This window comes from Mixophyes fleayi, chromosome 6 (assembly GCF_038048845.1).
Source record: "Mixophyes fleayi isolate aMixFle1 chromosome 6, aMixFle1.hap1, whole genome shotgun sequence".
Lineage (NCBI taxonomy): Eukaryota > Metazoa > Chordata > Amphibia > Anura > Limnodynastidae > Mixophyes > Mixophyes fleayi.
In genome coordinates this window covers 129,489,746-129,511,960 of record NC_134407.1, presented here as the reverse complement: position 1 = coordinate 129,511,960, position 22,215 = coordinate 129,489,746, and the positions used below count along the sequence as shown (strand labels likewise).

The 22,215-nt window shown below is 40.0% G+C and overlaps 1 protein-coding gene across 4 annotated transcripts in view; it reads left to right on the top strand.

Moving 5' to 3' along the window:
- STAU1 (staufen double-stranded RNA binding protein 1) overlaps positions 1–21,912 on the top strand; it is a 54,174-nt gene extending 32,262 nt beyond the window's left edge. For all 4 annotated transcript variants that reach the window (XM_075176421.1, XM_075176420.1, XM_075176419.1 and 1 more), the window contains 7 exons: positions 97–240; positions 332–475; positions 3,869–3,944; positions 4,338–4,657; positions 5,098–5,220; positions 5,835–5,920; positions 21,013–21,912. In XM_075176421.1, coding sequence (XP_075032522.1) covers positions 97–240; positions 332–475; positions 3,869–3,944; positions 4,338–4,657; positions 5,098–5,220; positions 5,835–5,920; positions 21,013–21,100 — 981 coding nt within the window. In that variant the 3' untranslated portion in view covers positions 21,101–21,912. The remainder of the gene's footprint in view (positions 1–96; positions 241–331; positions 476–3,868; positions 3,945–4,337; positions 4,658–5,097; positions 5,221–5,834; positions 5,921–21,012) is intronic.
- Positions 21,913–22,215: the final 303 nt, after the last annotated feature.

Genomic DNA, 22,215 nt, shown 5'->3' with positions numbered 1-22,215 from the left:
CCATTCTTGTCTAATGTAAATGCCACTTGATCTGAAGATGCATTTTGTATGGCTATGTTAGACAAAGCTCACTTTCATCAATTTTGTTTCTTATAGCTTCCAACCAGCCCTGAGTATGGGCAAGGAATGAATCCCATCAGCAGATTAGCTCAGATACAACAAGCTAAAAAGGATAAGGAGCCAGAGTACATTCTGATCACAGAAAGAGGTCTCCCCCGACGCCGGGAGTTTGTCATGCAAGTGGGTATCTGAGTGACTGTTCCGAGACATACAACAGAGTGCTCTGCTCCCTGGTTTGTAATATATGGAGTGTGATCTTTTTTCCACACAGGTAAAGGTTGGGAACCTGACTGCAGAGGGAATGGGCACCAATAAGAAAGTTGCCAAACGAAATGCTGCCGAAAATATGTTGGAACTATTAGGATTTAAAATCCCTCTCCCTCCCCCAAAGCCAGCACTGAAAACCGATGAAAAAGTAAGTAAATAAGTATTACACTGTGATTACCATATCTGTAGTGCATCTTTATCCAACAAAACGGGCAATTTAAAATCGGGCAATTTAAAATCCACATTTCTCTCTCCTACCCTTGGGGGACACTGCGAGACCTTGGGGTATAGTAGTGGGTCTAGGAGTTTTGGCACTTATCAACTTGTTTGATCTTCATTCTTCTCCCCTACTATGCCCCTCCTCTCCTGTAGCTTCCTCAGTTTTTTCCGAAGTGCCTAGGAGAAAAGGTAATTTCGCTATAGGCTCCTACCTATACTTAATTTAGTTTTAGGAAATTCATGTTTTTATTTTTTTAATTGTTTAGGTTCAGTGCGGCACTCGCACTGAAGACCCAGGTGAGTGAATAGGACATATGCTCTGTTCACTCAGGGTCCCGCAGCAGGTAAGAAGCCGCTCAGCCTCGCTTGCCTAGCACCTCTGCCGGCATTCCCCTTAGAGATGAGCTAAGAGGGGGCCAAGCTTACATCACTAGGTCTGTCAGGGACAGACTTTATTCAGGAGGGCACGGAGCTTAGGTAACCCACAGTAATCGGCCCCTTAGGGTCGCAGCCACATCTCTTAGCACGGACGGGGAGTGAAGCTGTAGCAGCCTCTCCACTGCCTCCGACACACATGCCGGCAGCGTCCTCCCGATTGTCTCCCTGGACAACGAGCAGCAGCGGGGATGGAGCAGTGTTCGCACTCCCTAGGAGGTGAAATGACTTCCTGGGCAATGTAAAACGGTGTGTGCCTGGACAAATAGCCAGCGGCCATTTTGGCTTCGGTCACACAGAGTCGGAGTCAGAGAATTGAGAGGAGCAGTTCAAGGACGCACTTCCTGCAGCTAACGACAGACATTTTGGATTCTGAATTCATCAGGGGAACATCGTGTACCTGGCTGCCTGACTCTGCTTCTCCTCAACTGCCGTTCTTGGCTGGTATCGTTTATATCCTTTATCTGGTTAAGTGATTTGGGAGTTGCTTTATGTGTTTATCTTTTTCACATACAGTGCTGTAACACTCGATGTTGGGGAGAATGGTTTTAGTTATAGGAATATCTTTTATAGAGACTCAGTAATTTTCTATTGCTTCAGCCAGCAGAAAACTATAAAGAGATAGAGCCTTACTTTATTTATCTACTATTTTACAACTATGGCTGAAAAGTGGACAACAAAAAGCAAAGGACCATCTGTTTCTGCTGTTATACTATACCTGTGCCAAGTGTAATTGTAAATTATATACTGGACAGACGACCCGGAAATGCGCTTTGTGCAGCTTGTAATGCTGATACCCTGGAGCAATGCTCAAGCGTCTGGAGCTCTAAAGGAACCGATCCCGCATATTTTTTACCACAGGTATTCGTCCTCCTGGCGGAGCGCTGGGGCACGCCGGGGATCGACCTAATGGCATCCATAAACCATTAGGTCCCCGTATACAGGCCAAAGGCACGGGACCCGCAAGCGAGGTTCACAGATACCATGACCGCTCATGGCGATTCCGGATGGTGTACCTGTTCCCTCCGATTCCCATGCTAGCACGGGTGCTAAAGAAGTTAAAAAGAGAACGGGTCCCTGAAGTTATAATAGCCCCCCTTTGGCCTCACAGAGCTTGGTTTTCAGACTTGCTGGGACTGGCAGCAGACCCTCCCTTCCGGTTACCAATGCCACCAGATCTTCTAGTTCAGGGACCGCTTCTTTGCCATACTTTAGGTCAACTAGCTTTGACGGCATAGCTGTTGAGACCATAATTCTTGGGGCAAGGGAGTTCTCATCAGGGCCAGAAAGACATCGTCATCTGCAATATATCAGAGTCTGGAAGGCATGCATACAGTGATGCGAGTCCAAGGGATTCCACACATCAAGATTTAGCCTTCCCCCAACTGCTGGCCTTTTTATAGGCCGGTCTAGAAAAAGGACTATGCCTAGGATCTCTTAAGGTCCACGTTTCTGCTCTTTCTGTATATTTTCAGTAGAAACTAGCAGCTTGTACAGACGTTCTTTCAGGGGGTTCTCCACGTGCAACCCTCCTTCCGTTGCCCAGTGGAGCCCTGGGACCTCAATTTAGTGCTCCATGCACTCACCAGGCCTCCAATCAAACCCTTAGAGTCGGTCGACTTACATCATCTCACTTGGAAGACTTGTTCCTGTTAGGCTATAGCTTCAGGTCGCAAAGTGTTGGAACTGGGAGCTTTTGCTGCGATCCCCCTTTCCTAATCTTCCATACAGACAGAGCAGTACTTCGTACCAAGCCTTCATTCGTCCCAAAGGTAGTATTCATATTCCAATTAAACCAGGCAATTGTGGTACCGGCCTTTCGTCCCTCAGTCCTCTCCAGAGGAATTCTTACATTTATTGCATGTAGCCCGAGCATTACAGTTTTACGTAGATCGCATGGGCTCTGTTAGGAAAACCAGGGATCTTTGTCCTTTATGAGGCGCATAAACGGAGGTGGCTAGCATCGAAACAATCGATTGCCTGCTGGATTACCTCCACAATTCGGTGGTCACACGTACGGGCCAAACAGCCTGTCCCAATTTAAGAGCGCATTCTAGGGTGGTAGGCGCCTCTTGGGCAGCTCGTCACAGGGCGTCGGCGGAGCAGTTGTGCAAGGCAGAGACGTGGTCTTCCGTTCACATCTTGGCTGATGCAAGCTTTGTCTGCAGCCGTTCCAGAGCAATCGCTCCCTTGAGAAAACTTTGGTATATCCCCAATGTCTCGCAATGTCCCCCAATGGTAGGAAAGAGAAAAGATTTTTACTCACCGTAAAATTCATGTCTCTGACTCCATTGGGGGACACTACACACCCTCCCTTGCTCTGTATATAGTTCTGTGTGTGTAAAATTTATTTTTTATGCCCTACGGGTGTCTCCCTTTCCTCTAACGCTTGGTTAGTCAAAACTGAGGAAGCTACAGGAGAAGTGGGGCATAGAAGGAGAGTGAAGATCACACAAGTTGATAAGTGCCATAACTCCTAGACACACTACTATACCCTAATGTCTCGCAGTGTCCCCTAATGGAGTCAGAGAAATGGATTTACGGTGAGTAAAAATCTTTTCCTTAAACTAGTATACTTAATTTAAAATGTTGTTACTGATAGTGTCATGGAACTTGGTACCACACTTTCTCAGTTTTAAGTGTCTGGTACCTGAAAATAACATTTTCTGAGGCCAGTGGAAACCTAGTATACACTGGGTAATTAATGGAGGATGGCTGTGTGAGGGCCATGGCAGCCTGGGAAGTGCTGTGTGAGGAGTTGTGTTGGAGTACTTAAGTGTTTAGCTCTTTATGAACATGAAACTACTGTGCCCCCTTAGAACGTCATTTTGTGGAGAAAGTATTAGTTTGCAGATTTTTATGATAAAAAAAAAAAAATACATTTCAGACACCTATGAAGAAACCAGGAGATGGAAGGAAGGTGACTTTTTACGAGCCGGGATCTGGAGAGGATATGGTTAATAGTAAGTCGCAACAACTTTACCATTTGCATCTGAATTTTCCACATACAGACTGACATATGTATTTCTACAGTGTCTGTTGACCCCTCCCCCCTCTCAACCACTGCATTTGGTTCATGTAGGTGTTCCCCTATCCTGCCAACAAACCCACCCCCTCACTCCTCCATACTATGCCCCTTGTGAGAGCAGTCCAAGTATTATATGTAAGTGGAGTAATAATTCATATGGATAGGGACAGGTACAGCATTGTGAATGTTACAGAATGAAGTTTCCCTTTACTCATGTAATGCTGATGTCACTTATAACATGGAGCGGTTTGTTCAGAAATGAATATGTACAGTAGGTCTGCATTCTCTTGTCGCTGGCATGTAGCATGATATTTGTTGTTTGTTGTAGATAATAAAGATGATGAGTTCAGAATGCCTTATCACAGCCATCAGCAGTTGCCGGCCGGAATCCTCCCCATGGTTCCTGAAGTTGCACAAGCTGTGGGAGCTAATCAAGGACTTCACACCAAAGAATTTAACAGGGTGGCTCCTAACCCAGCAATAGCAACAGTGACGGCAATGATTGCAAGAGAGCTGTTGTACGCAGGCACCTCCCCTACTGCAGAGGCCATCCTAAAGAGTAACAACACATCTTCTCATGTACTACAAGCTCCGCTTACCAGGCCTTCCGAACAATTACATTATCTGTCCAGCGTGCAGGGGATCCAGGTACTCTGTAAACTGTTCATCTGATAACACTCTGTAATTCACAGTCACCAATCTCATGGTATAAAGTCTATTAATATTAAAGGGGACCTCTTTAAGTGTATTTCAGCAGTGGAATGCCCTTCCCTTGTGAAGCAGGTTGTAATTGGACAACTGCCACAGCAAGCCAACGAAGAGTTGACTGTCATTCCAGCCAGTGCTATGCGCCGCTCTTTTTCCACTGTGGTGTTGTCATAAGTAATCGTTTCAAAGCATTCTATGGCTGCTAAATAAAAAATGCTTTTTGTTACATAGCATCTGTACACACTGAGATCTTGCGCTTTGTCATGGATGTATGGAAACTTTTACATAATGTATTTTCAGAATAGATCAAATTTTTATCAAAAGCCTTTGAGCTTTTATTTTATCACCTGTTGCTAAAACTGTATCGTTATTATTTTCAGGTTGAGTACAAAGATTTTCCGAAGAACAATAAAAACGAGTTTGTTTCTCTTATAAACTGCTCCTTCCAGCCACCACTAATCAGTCACGGCGTTGGAAAAGATGTGGAATCCTGTCATGACATGGTAAGAAAGTAGCTTTGTGCTGCGTTTATGAAGTAGGAGGTATTTTTGTTTTTAAGATCAGGAAATTTCTATGGATTTATGGTAGTTATGAGTAATAAAAAAATAAAGTGCTGTATTTGTTCCTGGAAAGAGCTTTCTTTGGTTGTGACAAGAAGCGTAAGTGTGGGGAAATATAATTAATATATTGAAAGATTATTTCCACGGTTGCAGTAGTATTTTGTGTATAGGAAGGTTTACGTTTTGTTTGTGCCCGTTCAGGCATATGTTTGTTCTCATCGGCTACCTGAAAATGGAAATATACCAAAGTTGCTAGTTTACCAACAGTCTGTGAGAGTCAGGTGGTTTCAGGTCATCTCTCCCTGGCATAGGGGCAGACTTAGAATTTCAGTTAAGTGCCTGGCCAGGCAACGCTAAGGGAGAGCTTATTTTCAAACTGCAGTGACTAGGGTAAATCGTTCTATTATCAAATACAATATTTGATTCCTTATGGAATGACATTTGAGCAGGACAACGATTGGCTTCCCATGCTCAAACCTTGCTTGATAGTGTTAAATTGCAACAGTCATGTGCTTCTGTATCCAGCAGATGTAACATTGTGTTCTCTTCCGGTTAAGGCTGCTTTGAATATCTTGAAGTTGCTGTCTGAGATGGACCAACAGAGTTCAGAAGTGACAAGAACAGGAAATGGACCAATGTCTGTGTAAGTTCTCCACATTTTACATTATACTCCTCCCTTTCCTCTTATCTAAACTCTCAAGTCACAATTGCACTCTGGTTGGTCCCAGCAAATTGCCTTACATTTCCGTACTCACAGAATTTAAGAGTACAGTTTACCTAATGATTAATTGAATTGGAAGTTATCTAAAAACTAGTACAATATCTTATTGTTGCTTTAGATATATTCCCTATCACAATATTTATACCATGTCTTCTCTGCTCTACTTATTATTTAAGAACCATTTGAACTAAAAATACAATTAGTGAATACTTTTCAATCTTCACCATGTTCCTGCTATCACTTCAGGTTCAAACACAGAGTGACAATGACTATCCCCACTGGGTGTTGAGAGTCCCCAATGGGATTCATAGAAAACGGTCCGTACACAGTGTTCTCTCACTCCCACATATAGCATTCTAATGAAAATTATTGTAGACGGAAGAGGAACAGAGCTGTGTATATTGCAATTAAAAAATGCAAGCTTGGTAGTACATTTGGAAATCTTTTTATATACTTTCTGGTGCTTTTCAATAACATTCAGATGTGTTTTGAATATTATTTAATCTTTATGATTAAGCTCTTCCATGGAAATGCATATTAAGCAACATAATAGTCTATATTATAGGCTGGGAAACAGGGCTGGCTGGCAGACTTTAGCCCGTGGTGCAAGCACCCAGCACTAGCCCATAAGTAGTAGCCCATTCTTAGGTGGTTTTCGGTACAATATATATTTATCAATCTAAAGAGTCTATTTTAGTGGTACTTAATCCAGCGAAACTTTATTATTATAATATGTAAAATATTAAATAAAAAAAAAAAATAATGCAACAAAAAAAGGAAACCTCACTTTATATTGCATTTTATTTTATATGTTCCTTCTCCCTACAGCACCTTTTAATTTTGTATAAACATAGTGGCCCCCCCTCACACAATGTATAAACATAGTGGCCCCCCACTCACACAATGTATAAACATAGTGGCCCCCCACTCACACAATGTATAAACATAGTGGCCCCCCACTCACACAATGTATAAACATAGTGGCCCCCCACTCACACAATGTATAAACATAGTGGCCCCCCACTCACACAATGTATAAACATAGTGGCCCCCCACTCACACAATGTATAAACATAGTGGCCCCCCACTCACACAATGTATAAACATAGTGGCCCCCCACTCACACAATGTATAAACATAGTGGCCCCCCACTCACACTGTGTATAAACATAGTGGCCCCCCACTCACACAATGTATAAACATAGTGGCCCCCCACTCACACAATGTATAAACATAGTGGCCCCCCACTCACACAATGTATAAACATAGTGGCCCCCCACTCACACAATGTATAAACATAGTGGCCCCCCACTCACACACACAATGTATAAACATAGTGGCCCCCCACTCACACACACAATGTATAAACATAGTGGCCCCCCACTCACACACACAATGTATAAACATAGTGGCCCCCCACTCACACACACAATGTATAAACATAGTGGGCCCCCCCACTCACACACACAATGTATAAACATAGTGGGCCCCCCCCCCAACACACACACAATGTATAAACATAGTGGCCCCCACTCACACACACACACACACAATGTATAAACATAGTGGCCCCCACTCACACACACACACACAATGTATAAACATAGTGGCCCCCACTCACACACACACACACACACACACAATGTATAAACATAGTGGCCCCCACTCACACACACACACACACACAATGTATAAATATAGTGACACACACTATGTAAAAATAGTGACACACACACTATGTAAAAATAGTGACACACACACTATGTAAAAATAGTGACACACACACTATGTAAAAATAGTGACACACACACTGTGTAAACATAGTGACACACACACTGTATAAACATAGTGACACACACACTGTATAAACATAGTGACACACACACTGTATAAACATAGTGACACACACACTGTATAAACATAGTGACACACACACTGTATAAACATAGTGACACACACACTGTATAAACATAGTGACACACACACACTGTATAAACATAGTGACACACACACACTGTATAAACATAGTGACACACACACACTGTATAAACATAGTGACACACACACACTGTATAAACATAGTGGCGCGCACACACACACACTGTATAAACAGTGGCGCACACACACACACACACTGTATAAACAGTGGTGCACACTCTGTATAAACATAGTGGTGCACACTCTGTATAAACATAGTGACACACACACACTGTATAAACATAGTGACACACACACACTGTATAAACATAGTGACACACACACACTGTATAAACATAGTGACACACACACACTGTATAAACATAGTGACACACACACACTGTATAAACATAGTGACACACACACACACTGTATAAACATAGTGACACACCCACACTGTATAAACATAGTGACACACACACACACTGTATAAACATAGTGACACACACACACACTGTATAAACATAGTGACACACACACTGTATAAACAGTGACACACACACTGTATAAACATAGTGACACACACACTGTATAAACATAGTGACACACACACACACTGTATAAACATAGTGACACACTGTATAAACATAGTGACACACACTATAAACATAGTGACACACACTATAAACATAGTGACACACACTGTATAAACATAGTGACACACACTGTATAAACATAGTGACACACACACACACACTGTATAAACATAGTGACACACACACTGTATAAACATAGTGACACACACAATGTATAAACATAGTGGCCCCCACTCACACACACACACACACACAATGTATAAATATAGTGACACACACTATGTAAAAATAGTGACACACACACTATGTAAAAATAGTGACACACACACTATGTAAAAATAGTGACACACACACTATGTAAAAATAGTGACACACACACTGTGTAAACATAGTGACACACACACTGTATAAACATAGTGACACACACACTGTATAAACATAGTGACACACACACTGTATAAACATAGTGACACACACACTGTATAAACATAGTGACACACACACTGTATAAACATAGTGACACACACACACTGTATAAACATAGTGACACACACACACTGTATAAACATAGTGACACACACACACTGTATAAACATAGTGGCGCGCACACACACACACTGTATAAACAGTGGCGCACACACACACTGTATAAACAGTGGTGCACACTCTGTATAAACATAGTGACACACACACACTGTATAAACATAGTGACACACACACACTGTATAAACATAGTGACACACACACACTGTATAAACATAGTGACACACACACACTGTATAAACATAGTGACACACACACACTGTATAAACATAGTGACACACACACACACTGTATAAACATAGTGACACACCCACACTGTATAAACATAGTGACACACACACACACACTGTATAAACATAGTGACACACACACACACACACTGTATAAACATAGTGACACACACACTGTATAAACATAGTGACACACACACTGTATAAACATAGTGACACACACACTGTATAAACATAGTGACACACACACTGTATAAACATAGTGACACACACACACACTGTATAAACATAGTGACACACTGTATAAACATAGTGACACACACTATAAACATAGTGACACACACTATAAACATAGTGACACACACTGTATAAACATAGTGACACACACTGTATAAACATAGTGACACACACACACACACACACACACACTGTATAAACATAGTGACACACACACTGTATAAACATAGTGACACACACAATGTATAAACATAGTGGCCCCCACTCACACACACACACACACACAATGTATAAATATAGTGACACACACTATGTAAAAATAGTGACACACACACTATGTAAAAATAGTGTGTGTGTCACTATTTTTACATAGTGTGTGTGTCACTATTTTTACATAGTGTGTGTGTCACTATGTAAAAATAGTGACACACACACTGTGTAAACATAGTGACACACACACTGTATAAACATAGTGACACACACACTGTATAAACATAGTGACACACACACTGTATAAACATAGTGACACACACACTGTATAAACATAGTGACACACACACACTGTATAAACATAGTGACACACACACACTGTATAAACATAGTGACACACACACACTGTATAAACATAGTGGCGCGCACACACACACACTGTATAAACAGTGGCGCACACACACTCTGTATAAACATAGTGGTGCACACTCTGTATAAACATAGTGGTGCACACTCTGTATAAACATAGTGACACACACACACTGTATAAACATAGTGACACACACACACTGTATAAACATAGTGACACACACACACTGTATAAACATAGTGACACACACACACTGTATAAACATAGTGACACACACACACTGTATAAACAGTGACACACACACACTGTATAAACATAGTGACACACACACACTGTATAAACATAGTGACACACACACACTGTATAAACATAGTGACACACACACACTGTATAAACATAGTGACACACACACTGTATAAACATAGTGACACACCCACACTGTATAAACATAGTGACACACACACACACACACTGTATAAACATAGTGACACACACACTGTATAAACATAGTGACACACACACACACTGTATAAACATAGTGACACACTGTATAAACATAGTGACACACACTATAAACATAGTGACACACACTATAAACATAGTGACACACACTGTATAAACATAGTGACACACACTGTATAAACATAGTGACACACACACACACACACTGTATAAACATAGTGACACACACACTGTATAAACATAGTGACACACACACTGTATAAACATAATGACACACACACACACTGTATAAACATAATGACACACACACACACTGTATAAACATAATGATACACACACACACTGTATAAACATAATGACACACACACACTGTATAAACATAATGACACACACACACACACTGTATAAACATAGTGACACACACACACACTGTATAAACATAGTGACACACACACACTGTATAAACATAGTGACACACACACACTGTATAAACATAGTGACACACACTGTATAAACATAGTGACACACACACACACACACTGTATAAACATAGTGACACACACACTGTATAAACATAGTGACACACACACTGTATAAACATAGTGACACACACACTGTATAAACATAGTGACACACACACACTGTATAAACATAGTGACACACACACACTGTATAAACATAGTGACACACACACACTGTATAAACATAGTGACACACACACACTGTATAAACATAGTGACACACACACACTGTATAAACATAGTGACACACACACACACACTGTATAAACATAGTGACACACACACACACACACACACACACTGTATAAACATAGTGACACACACACTGTATAAACATAGTGACACACACACACACTGTATAAACATAGTGACACACACACACACTGTATAAACATAGTGACACACACACACACTGTATAAACATAGTGACACACACACACTGTATAAACATAGTGACACACACACACACTGTATAAACATAGTGACACACACACACACTGTATAAACATAGTGACACACACACACTGTATAAACATAGTGACACACACACACTGTATAAACATAGTGACACACACACACACACTGTATAAACAGTGACACACCAACACTGTATAAACAGTGACACACCCACACTGTATAAACAGTGACACACCCACACTGTATAAACATAGTGACACACTGTATAAACATAGTGACACACACACTGTATAAACATAGTGACACACACACACACTGTATAAACATAGTGACACACACTGTATAAACATAGTGACACACACTGTATAAACATAGTGACACACACACACACACACACACTGTATAAACATAGTGACACACACACACTGTATAAACATAGTGACACACACACACTGTATAAACATAGTGACACACACACACACTGTATAAACATAGTGACACACACACACACTGTATAAACATAGTGACACACACACACTGTATAAACATAGTGACACACACACACACTGTATAAACATAGTGACACACACTGTATAAACATAGTGACACACACACTGTATAAACATAGTGACACACACACTGTATAAACATAGTGACACACACACACTGTATAAACATAGTGACACACACACACTGTATAAACATAGTGACACACACACACTGTATAAACATAGTGACACACACACACTGTATAAACATAGTGACACACACACACTGTATAAACATAGTGACACACACACACTGTATAAACATAGTGACACACACACACTGTATAAACATAGTGACACACACACACACTGTATAAACATAGTGACACACACACTGTATAAACATAGTGACACACACACACTGTATAAACATAGTGACACACACACACTGTATAAACATAGTGACACACACACACTGTATAAACATAGTGACACACACACACTGTATAAACATAGTGACACACACACACACTGTATAAACATAGTGACACACACACACACTGTATAAACATAGTGACACACACACACACACACTGTATAAACATAGTGACACACACACACACTGTATAAACATAGTGACACACACACACTGTATAAACATAGTGACACACACACTGTATAAACATAGTGACACACACACACTGTATAAACATAGTGACACACACACACTGTATAAACATAGTGACACACACACTGTATAAACATAGTGACACACACACACACTGTATAAACATAATGACACACACACACACACACTGTATAAACATAATGACACACACACACACTGTATAAACATAATGACACACACACACACACACTGTATAAACATAGTGACACACACTGTATAAACATAGTGACACACACACACACACACTGTATAAACATAGTGACACACACACACACTGTATAAACATAGTGACACACACACACACTGTATAAACATAGTGACACACACACACTGTATAAACATAGTGACACACACACACTGTATAAACATAGTGACACACACACACTGTATAAACATAGTGACACACACACACTGTATAAACATAGTGACACACACACACTGTATAAACATAGTGACACACACACACACTGTATAAACATAGTGACACACACACACACTGTATAAACATAGTGACACACACACACACACTGTATAAACATAGTGACACACACACACACTGTATAAACATAGTGACACACACACTGTATAAACATAGTGACACACACACACTGTATAAACAGTGACACACACACACTGTATAAACATAGTGACACACACACACTGTATAAACAGTGACACACACACACTGTATAAACATAGTGACACACACACACACACTGTATAAACATAGTGACACACACACACTGTATAAACATAGTGACACACACACACTGTATAAACATAGTGACACACACACACTGTATAAACATAGTGACACACACACACTGTATAAACATAGTGACACACACACACTGTATAAACATAGTGACACACACACACTGTATAAACATAGTGACACACACACACTGTATAAACATAGTGACACACACACACTGTATAAACATAGTGACACACACACTGTATAAACATAGTGACACACACACTGTATAAACATAGTGACACACACACACACACTGTATAAACATAGTGACACACACACACACACTGTATAAACATAGTGACACACACACACTGTATAAACATAGTGACACACACACACTGTATAAACATAGTGACACACACACACACACACACTGTATAAACATAGTGACACACACACACACACACTGTATAAACATAGTGACACACACACTGTATAAACATAGTGACACACACACACACACTGTATAAACATAGTGACACACACACACACACTGTATAAACATAGTGACACACACACACTGTATAAACATAGTGACACACACACACTGTATAAACATAGTGACACACACACACACTGTATAAACATAGTGACACACACACTGTATAAACATAGTGACACACACACACTGTATAAACATAGTGACACACACACACTGTATAAACATAGTGACACACACACACTGTATAAACATAGTGACACACACACTGTATAAACATAGTGACACACACACACTGTATAAACATAGTGACACACACACACTGTATAAACATAGTGACACACACACACTGTATAAACAGTGGCGCACACACACACTGTATAAACAGTGGCGCACACACACACACTGTATAAACATAGTGACACACACACACACTGTATAAACATAGTGACACACGCACACACTGTATAAACATAGTGACACACACACACACGCACACACTGTATAAACATAGTGGCACACGCACGCACACTGTATAAACATAGTGACACACGCACACTGTATAAACATAGTGACACACACGCACACTGTATAAACATAGTGACACACACGCACACTGTATAAACATAGTGACACACACGCACACTGTATAAACATAGTGACACACACGCACACTGTATAAACATAGTGACACACACACGCACACTGTATAAACATAGTGACACACACACGCACACTGTATAAACATAGTGACACACACACACACTGCATAAACATAGTGGTACACACTGTATAAACAGTGGCGCACACACACACACTGTATAAACATAGTGACACACACACCCACACTGTATAAACATAGTGACACACACACCCACACTGTATAAACATAGTGACACACACACCCACACTGTATAAACATAGTGACACACACACCCACACTGTATAAACATAGTGACACACACACCCACACTGTATAAACATAGTGACACACACACCCACACTGTATAAACATAGTGACACCCACACCCACACTGTATAAACATAGTGACACCCACACCCACACTGTATAAACATAGTGACACCCACACCCACACTGTATAAACATAGTGACACCCACACCCACACTGTATAAACATAGTGACACACACACACACACACACACACACTGTATAAACATAGTGACACACACTGTATAAACATAGTGACACACACTGTATAAACATAGTGACACACACTGTATAAACATAGTGACACACACACTGTATAAACATAGTGACACACACACTGTATAAACATAGTGACACACACACACACACACTGCATAAACATAGTGGCACACACACACCCACACTGCATAAACATAGTGGCACACGCACGCACACTGTATAAACATAGTGACACACGCACACTGTATAAACATAGTGACACACACGCACACTGTATAAACATAGTGACACACACGCACACTGTATAAACATAGTGACACACACGCACACTGTATAAACATAGTGACACACACGCACACTGTATAAACATAGTGACACACACATGCACACTGTATAAACATAGTGACACACACACGCACACTGTATAAACATAGTGACACACACACACACTGCATAAACATAGTGGTACACACTGTATAAACAGTGGCGCACACACACACACTGTATAAACATAGTGACACACACACCCACACTGTATAAACATAGTGACACACACACCCACACTGTATAAACATAGTGACACACACACCCACACTGTATAAACATAGTGACACACACACCCACACTGTATAAACATAGTGACACACACACCCACACTGTATAAACATAGTGACACACACACCCACACTGTATAAACATAGTGACACACACACCCACACTGTATAAACATAGTGACACCCACACCCACACTGTATAAACATAGTGACACCCACACCCACACTGTATAAACATAGTGACACCCACACCCACACTGTATAAACATAGTGACACCCACACCCACACTGTATAAACATAGTGACACACACACACACACACACACACACTGTATAAACATAGTGACACACACTGTATAAACATAGTGACACACACTGTATAAACATAGTGACACACACTGTATAAACATAGTGACACACACACTGTATAAACAGTGACACACACACTGTATAAACATAGTGACACACACACACACACACTGCATAAACATAGTGGCACACACACACCCACACTGCATAAACATAGTGACACACACACCCACACTGTATAAACATAGTGACACACACCCACACTGTATAAACATAGTGACACACACCCACACTGTATAAACATAGTGACACACACTGTATAAACATAGTGACACACACTGTATAAACATAGTGACACACACTGTATAAACATAGTGACACACACTGTATAAACAGTGACACACACACACACACACACACACACACACTGCATAAACATAGTGGCACACACACACACACTGCTTAAACATAGTGGCACACACTGTATAAACAGTGGCGCGCACACACACACTGTATAAACATAGTGACACACACACACTGTATAAACATAGTGACACACACACACACACACACACTGTATAAACATAGTGACACACACACACACACTGTATAAACATAGTGACACACACACACACACTGTATAAACATAGTGACACACACACACACACACTGTATAAACATAGTGACACACACACACACTGTATAAACATAGTGAGACACACACACACTGTATAAACATAGTGACACACACACACACACTGTATAAACATAGTGACACACACACACACACACACACTGTATAAACATAGTGACACACACACACTGTATAAACATAGTGACAGACACACACACACACACACTGTATAAACATAGTGACACACACACACACTGTATAAACATAGTGACACACACACACACACTGTATAAACATAGTGACACACACACACACACACACTGTATAAACATAGTGACACACACACACTGTATAAACATAGTGACACACACACACACACTGTATAAACATAGTGACACACACTGTATAAACATAGTGACACACACACTGTATAAACATAGTGACACACACTGTATAAACATAGTGACACACACACACTGTATAAACATAGTGACACACACACACTGTATAAACATAGTGACACACACACACTGTATAAACATAGTGACACACACACACTGTATAAACATAGTGACACACACTGTATAAACATAGTGACACACACACACTGTATAAACATAGTGACACACACACACACACTGTATAAACATAGTGACACACACACTGTATAAACATAGTGACACACACACACACTGTATAAACATAGTGACACACACACACACACTGTATAAACATAGTGACACACACACACACACTGTATAAACATAGTGACACACACACACACACTGTGTAAACATAGTGACACACACACACACACACTGTGTAAACATAGTGACACACACACACACACACACACACACACACTGTATAAACATAGTGACACACACACACACTGTATAAACATAGTGACACACACACACTGTATAAACAGTGACACACACACACACTGTATAAACATATTGACACATACACACACACACACTGTATAAACATAGTGACACACACACTGTATAAACATAGTGACACACACACACTGTATAAACATAGTGACACACACTGTATAAACATAGTGACACACACTGTATAAACATAGTGACACACACACACTGTATAAACATAGTGACACACACACACACACACTGTGTAAACATAGTGACACACACACACACTGTGTAAACATAGTGACACACACACACACACACACACACTGTATAAACATAGTGACACACACACACACTGTATAAACATAGTGACACACACACACACTGTATAAACATAGTGACACACACACACACACTGTATAAACATAGTGACACACACACTGTATAAACATAGTGACACACACACACTGTATAAACATAGTGACACACACACACACACACACTGTATAAACATAGTGACACACACACACTGTATAAACATAGTGACACACACACACTGTATAAACATAGTGACACACACACACTGTATAAACATAGTGACACACACACTGTATAAACATAGTGACACACACACACACACTGTATAAACATAGTGACACACACACACACACTGAGTAAACATAGTGACACACACACACACTGTATAAACATAGTGACACACACACACACACTGTATAAACATAGTGACACACACACACACACTGTATAAACATAGTGACACACACACACTGTATAAACATAGTGACACACACACACTGTATAAACATAGTGACACACACACACTGTATAAACATAGTGACACACACACACTGTATAAACATAGTGACACACACACACTGTATAAACATAGTGACACACACACACTGTATAAACATAGTGACAGACACACACACACACACTGTATAAACATAGTGACAGACACACACACACACTGTATAAACATAGTGACACACACACACTGTATAAACATAGTGACACACACACACTGTATAAACATAGTGACACACACACACTGTATAAACATAGTGACACACACACACTGAGTAAACATAGTGACACACACACACTGTATAAACATAGTGACACACACACACACTGTATAAACATAGTGACACACACACACACTGTATAAACATAGTGACACACACACACACTGTATAAACATAGTGACACACACACACTGTATAAACATAGTGACACACACACACTGTATAAACATAGTGACACACACACACTGTATAAACATAGTGACACACACACACTGTATAAACATAGTGACACACACACACTGTATAAACATAGTGACACACACACACTGTATAAACATAGTGACACACACACACACACACTGTATAAACATAGTGACACACACACACACACACACACTGTATAAACATAGTGACACACACACACACACACACACTGTATAAACATAGTGACACACACACACACTGTATAAACATAGTGACACACACACACACACACACACACTGTATAAACATAGTGACACACACACACACACACTGTATAAACATAGTGACACACACACACACTGTATAAACATAGTGACACACACACACACACTGTATAAACATAGTGACACACACACACACTGTATAAACATAGTGACACACACACACACACACTGTATAAACATAGTGACACACACACACACACACTGTATAAACATAGTGACACACACACACACACTGTATAAACATAGTGACACACACACACACACTGTATAAACATAGTGACACACACACACACACTGTATAAACATAGTGACACACACACACACACTGTATAAACATAGTGACACACACACACACACACACACACTGTATAAACATAGTGACACACACACACACTGTATAAACATAGTGACACACACACACACACACTGTATAAACATAGTGACACACACACACACACTGTATAAACATAGTGACACACACACACACACACACACTGTATAAACATAGTGACACACACACACACACACACTGTATAAACATAGTGACACACACACACACACACTGTATAAACATAGTGACACACACACACACACTGTATAAACATAGTGACACACACACACACACACACACTGTATAAACATAGTGACACACACACACACACTGTATAAACATAGTGACACACACACACACACACACACTGTATAAACATAGTGACACACACACACACTGTATAAACATAGTGACACACACACACACACACTGTATAAACATAGTGACACACACACACACACACTGTATAAACATAGTGACACACACACACACACACACACTGTATAAACATAGTGACACACACACTGTATAAACATAGTGACACACACACACACACTGTATAAACATAGTGACACACACACACACACACACACACACACTGTATAAACATAGTGACACACACACACACACTGTATAAACATAGTGACACACACACACACACACTGTATAAACATAGTGACACACACACACACACTGTATAAACATAGTGACACACACACACACACTGTATAAACATAGTGACACACACACACACACTGTATAAACATAGTGACACACACACACACACTGTATAAACATAGTGACACACACACACTGTATAAACATAGTGACACACACACACTGTATAAACATAGTGACACACACACACACTGTATAAACATAGTGACACACACACACACTGTATAAACATAGTGACACACACACACACTGTATAAACATAGTGACACACACACACACTGTATAAACATAGTGACACACACACACACTGTATAAACATAGTGACACACACACACACTGTATAAACATAGTGACACACACACACACTGTATAAACATAGTGACACACACACACACTGTATAAACATAGTGACACACACACACACTGTATAAACATAGTGACACACACACACACTGTATAAACATAGTGACACACACACACACACTGTATAAACATAGTGACACACACACACACACTGTATAAACATAGTGACACACACACACACACACACTGTATAAACATAGTGACACACACACACACACACTGTATAAACATAGTGACACACACACACACTGTATAAACATAGTGACACACACACACACTGTATAAACATAGTGACACACACACACACTGTATAAACATAGTGACACACACACACTGTATAAACATAGTGACACACACACACACACAGTGTGTGTGGGGGCCCAATGCAACTCAAGTGAAATTCCTTACATTGTCATGTGAGGCTGAACCCAATAAACTGCAAATTAACCAAAATGCTTTGTATTTCATCTCGGAAATCCAGCAATCTGCATTGAAATGTGACTTATTTATATTTATGTTCTCTGGGATGGCAGGAAAGAATTGCGCCCTAGCACATCGCTATTTCTGTAAATCTGTAGCAATTGTGAGACTGCATAGAGCAAGCATTAGTAAAGACACAGATCCTATATGTCACTGTGTGCTTTCTGATCCAGGAACATATCCATGTTTCTTCTCTCCAGGTGTGTGAAGCCAGAGATGGAAAGTGATCCTCTCCTCAAACCGGCTAACTCAAACACGCTGGGGCAAACACTGAATAGCACGGCCTGACATCCATCTCCGACTGGACCTGAAAAGCACTAGGGAAAATCAAACATTCTCTTTTTATAAACACGACCTGTCCGGCTCTCCCACAAAACCCAAACTCCACCTAGGACTGTTTCTTATTTTTCCTCTAATTTCAAAGTACAAATTATGATTTTTAAAGTTTCGTAATTGTATCTTAGAAACTTTAATATATTTCATTAATTGATCATATCCTCATGTGTGGTCATATATTTTTTGTTTTTTTTTACATATTTGCTTAAAGTTTGTTTCAATTAAGAAATGTGCCCTCCTGATAAAATAATTGCATTGAATCCTGTCTGACAGAATTAACCATTGTAGTAATAAATATATATTATTATTTTTTTTTTTAGATATTAGACAGTGTTCAATCATTTGAGTGTTTTTCTTATTTTGTGTATGTGTAAACTAGTTTACATGAAGTATTTGTAAGGTGCACAGACTATATCACTGCATTACAGGATATGATCTAATTACTGTATTTAACAATTGCTTGATTTTCTTTGTGTGCTTTAAACCAATTAATTACATCTCCATGTAGGGCTGAAAAAATGCCTCTGTTTCTATATAAGCTGTGTTGCTTTAGATGTTTTTAATTGTGTCCCGTGGCACACGCAGGACATTTTCGCATATTGTCTATTTAAAGCACGATGCGTCGCCAGTTCAGTATCGCTTCAGGTCATTGTTTACGCTGGAATTTTTTCTCCCCATGGAATGTAAGTAACTAGTGTTTGTCACAAGAAAATAAAAAAATACGAAAAAAAATTAAATAAAATGAAACCGCTTAGTAACTTTTATGTGTTGTGTCAGTTGAGCACATTTATTAGATATTCAGCGTATTCATCCATTAAGTCCTGGTGCCATCAAAGAGGGGCAAAGTGTGTAATTCCCCACTAACGGTTTCCTGGTGAATTGATAAAGTGCATGAGAATGCCACTGTGTGTAGGTGATGAGTGAATCCTCTATCTATTATTTGTATATATATATATATATTTTTTTTTTTCTTAAATAGAAAGTCACAATTTATGAAATTAGAAGCACATGTGGATAAAAACAACACTGTTGAATACTGATGACAAAATACACTTTATACTGGCAGG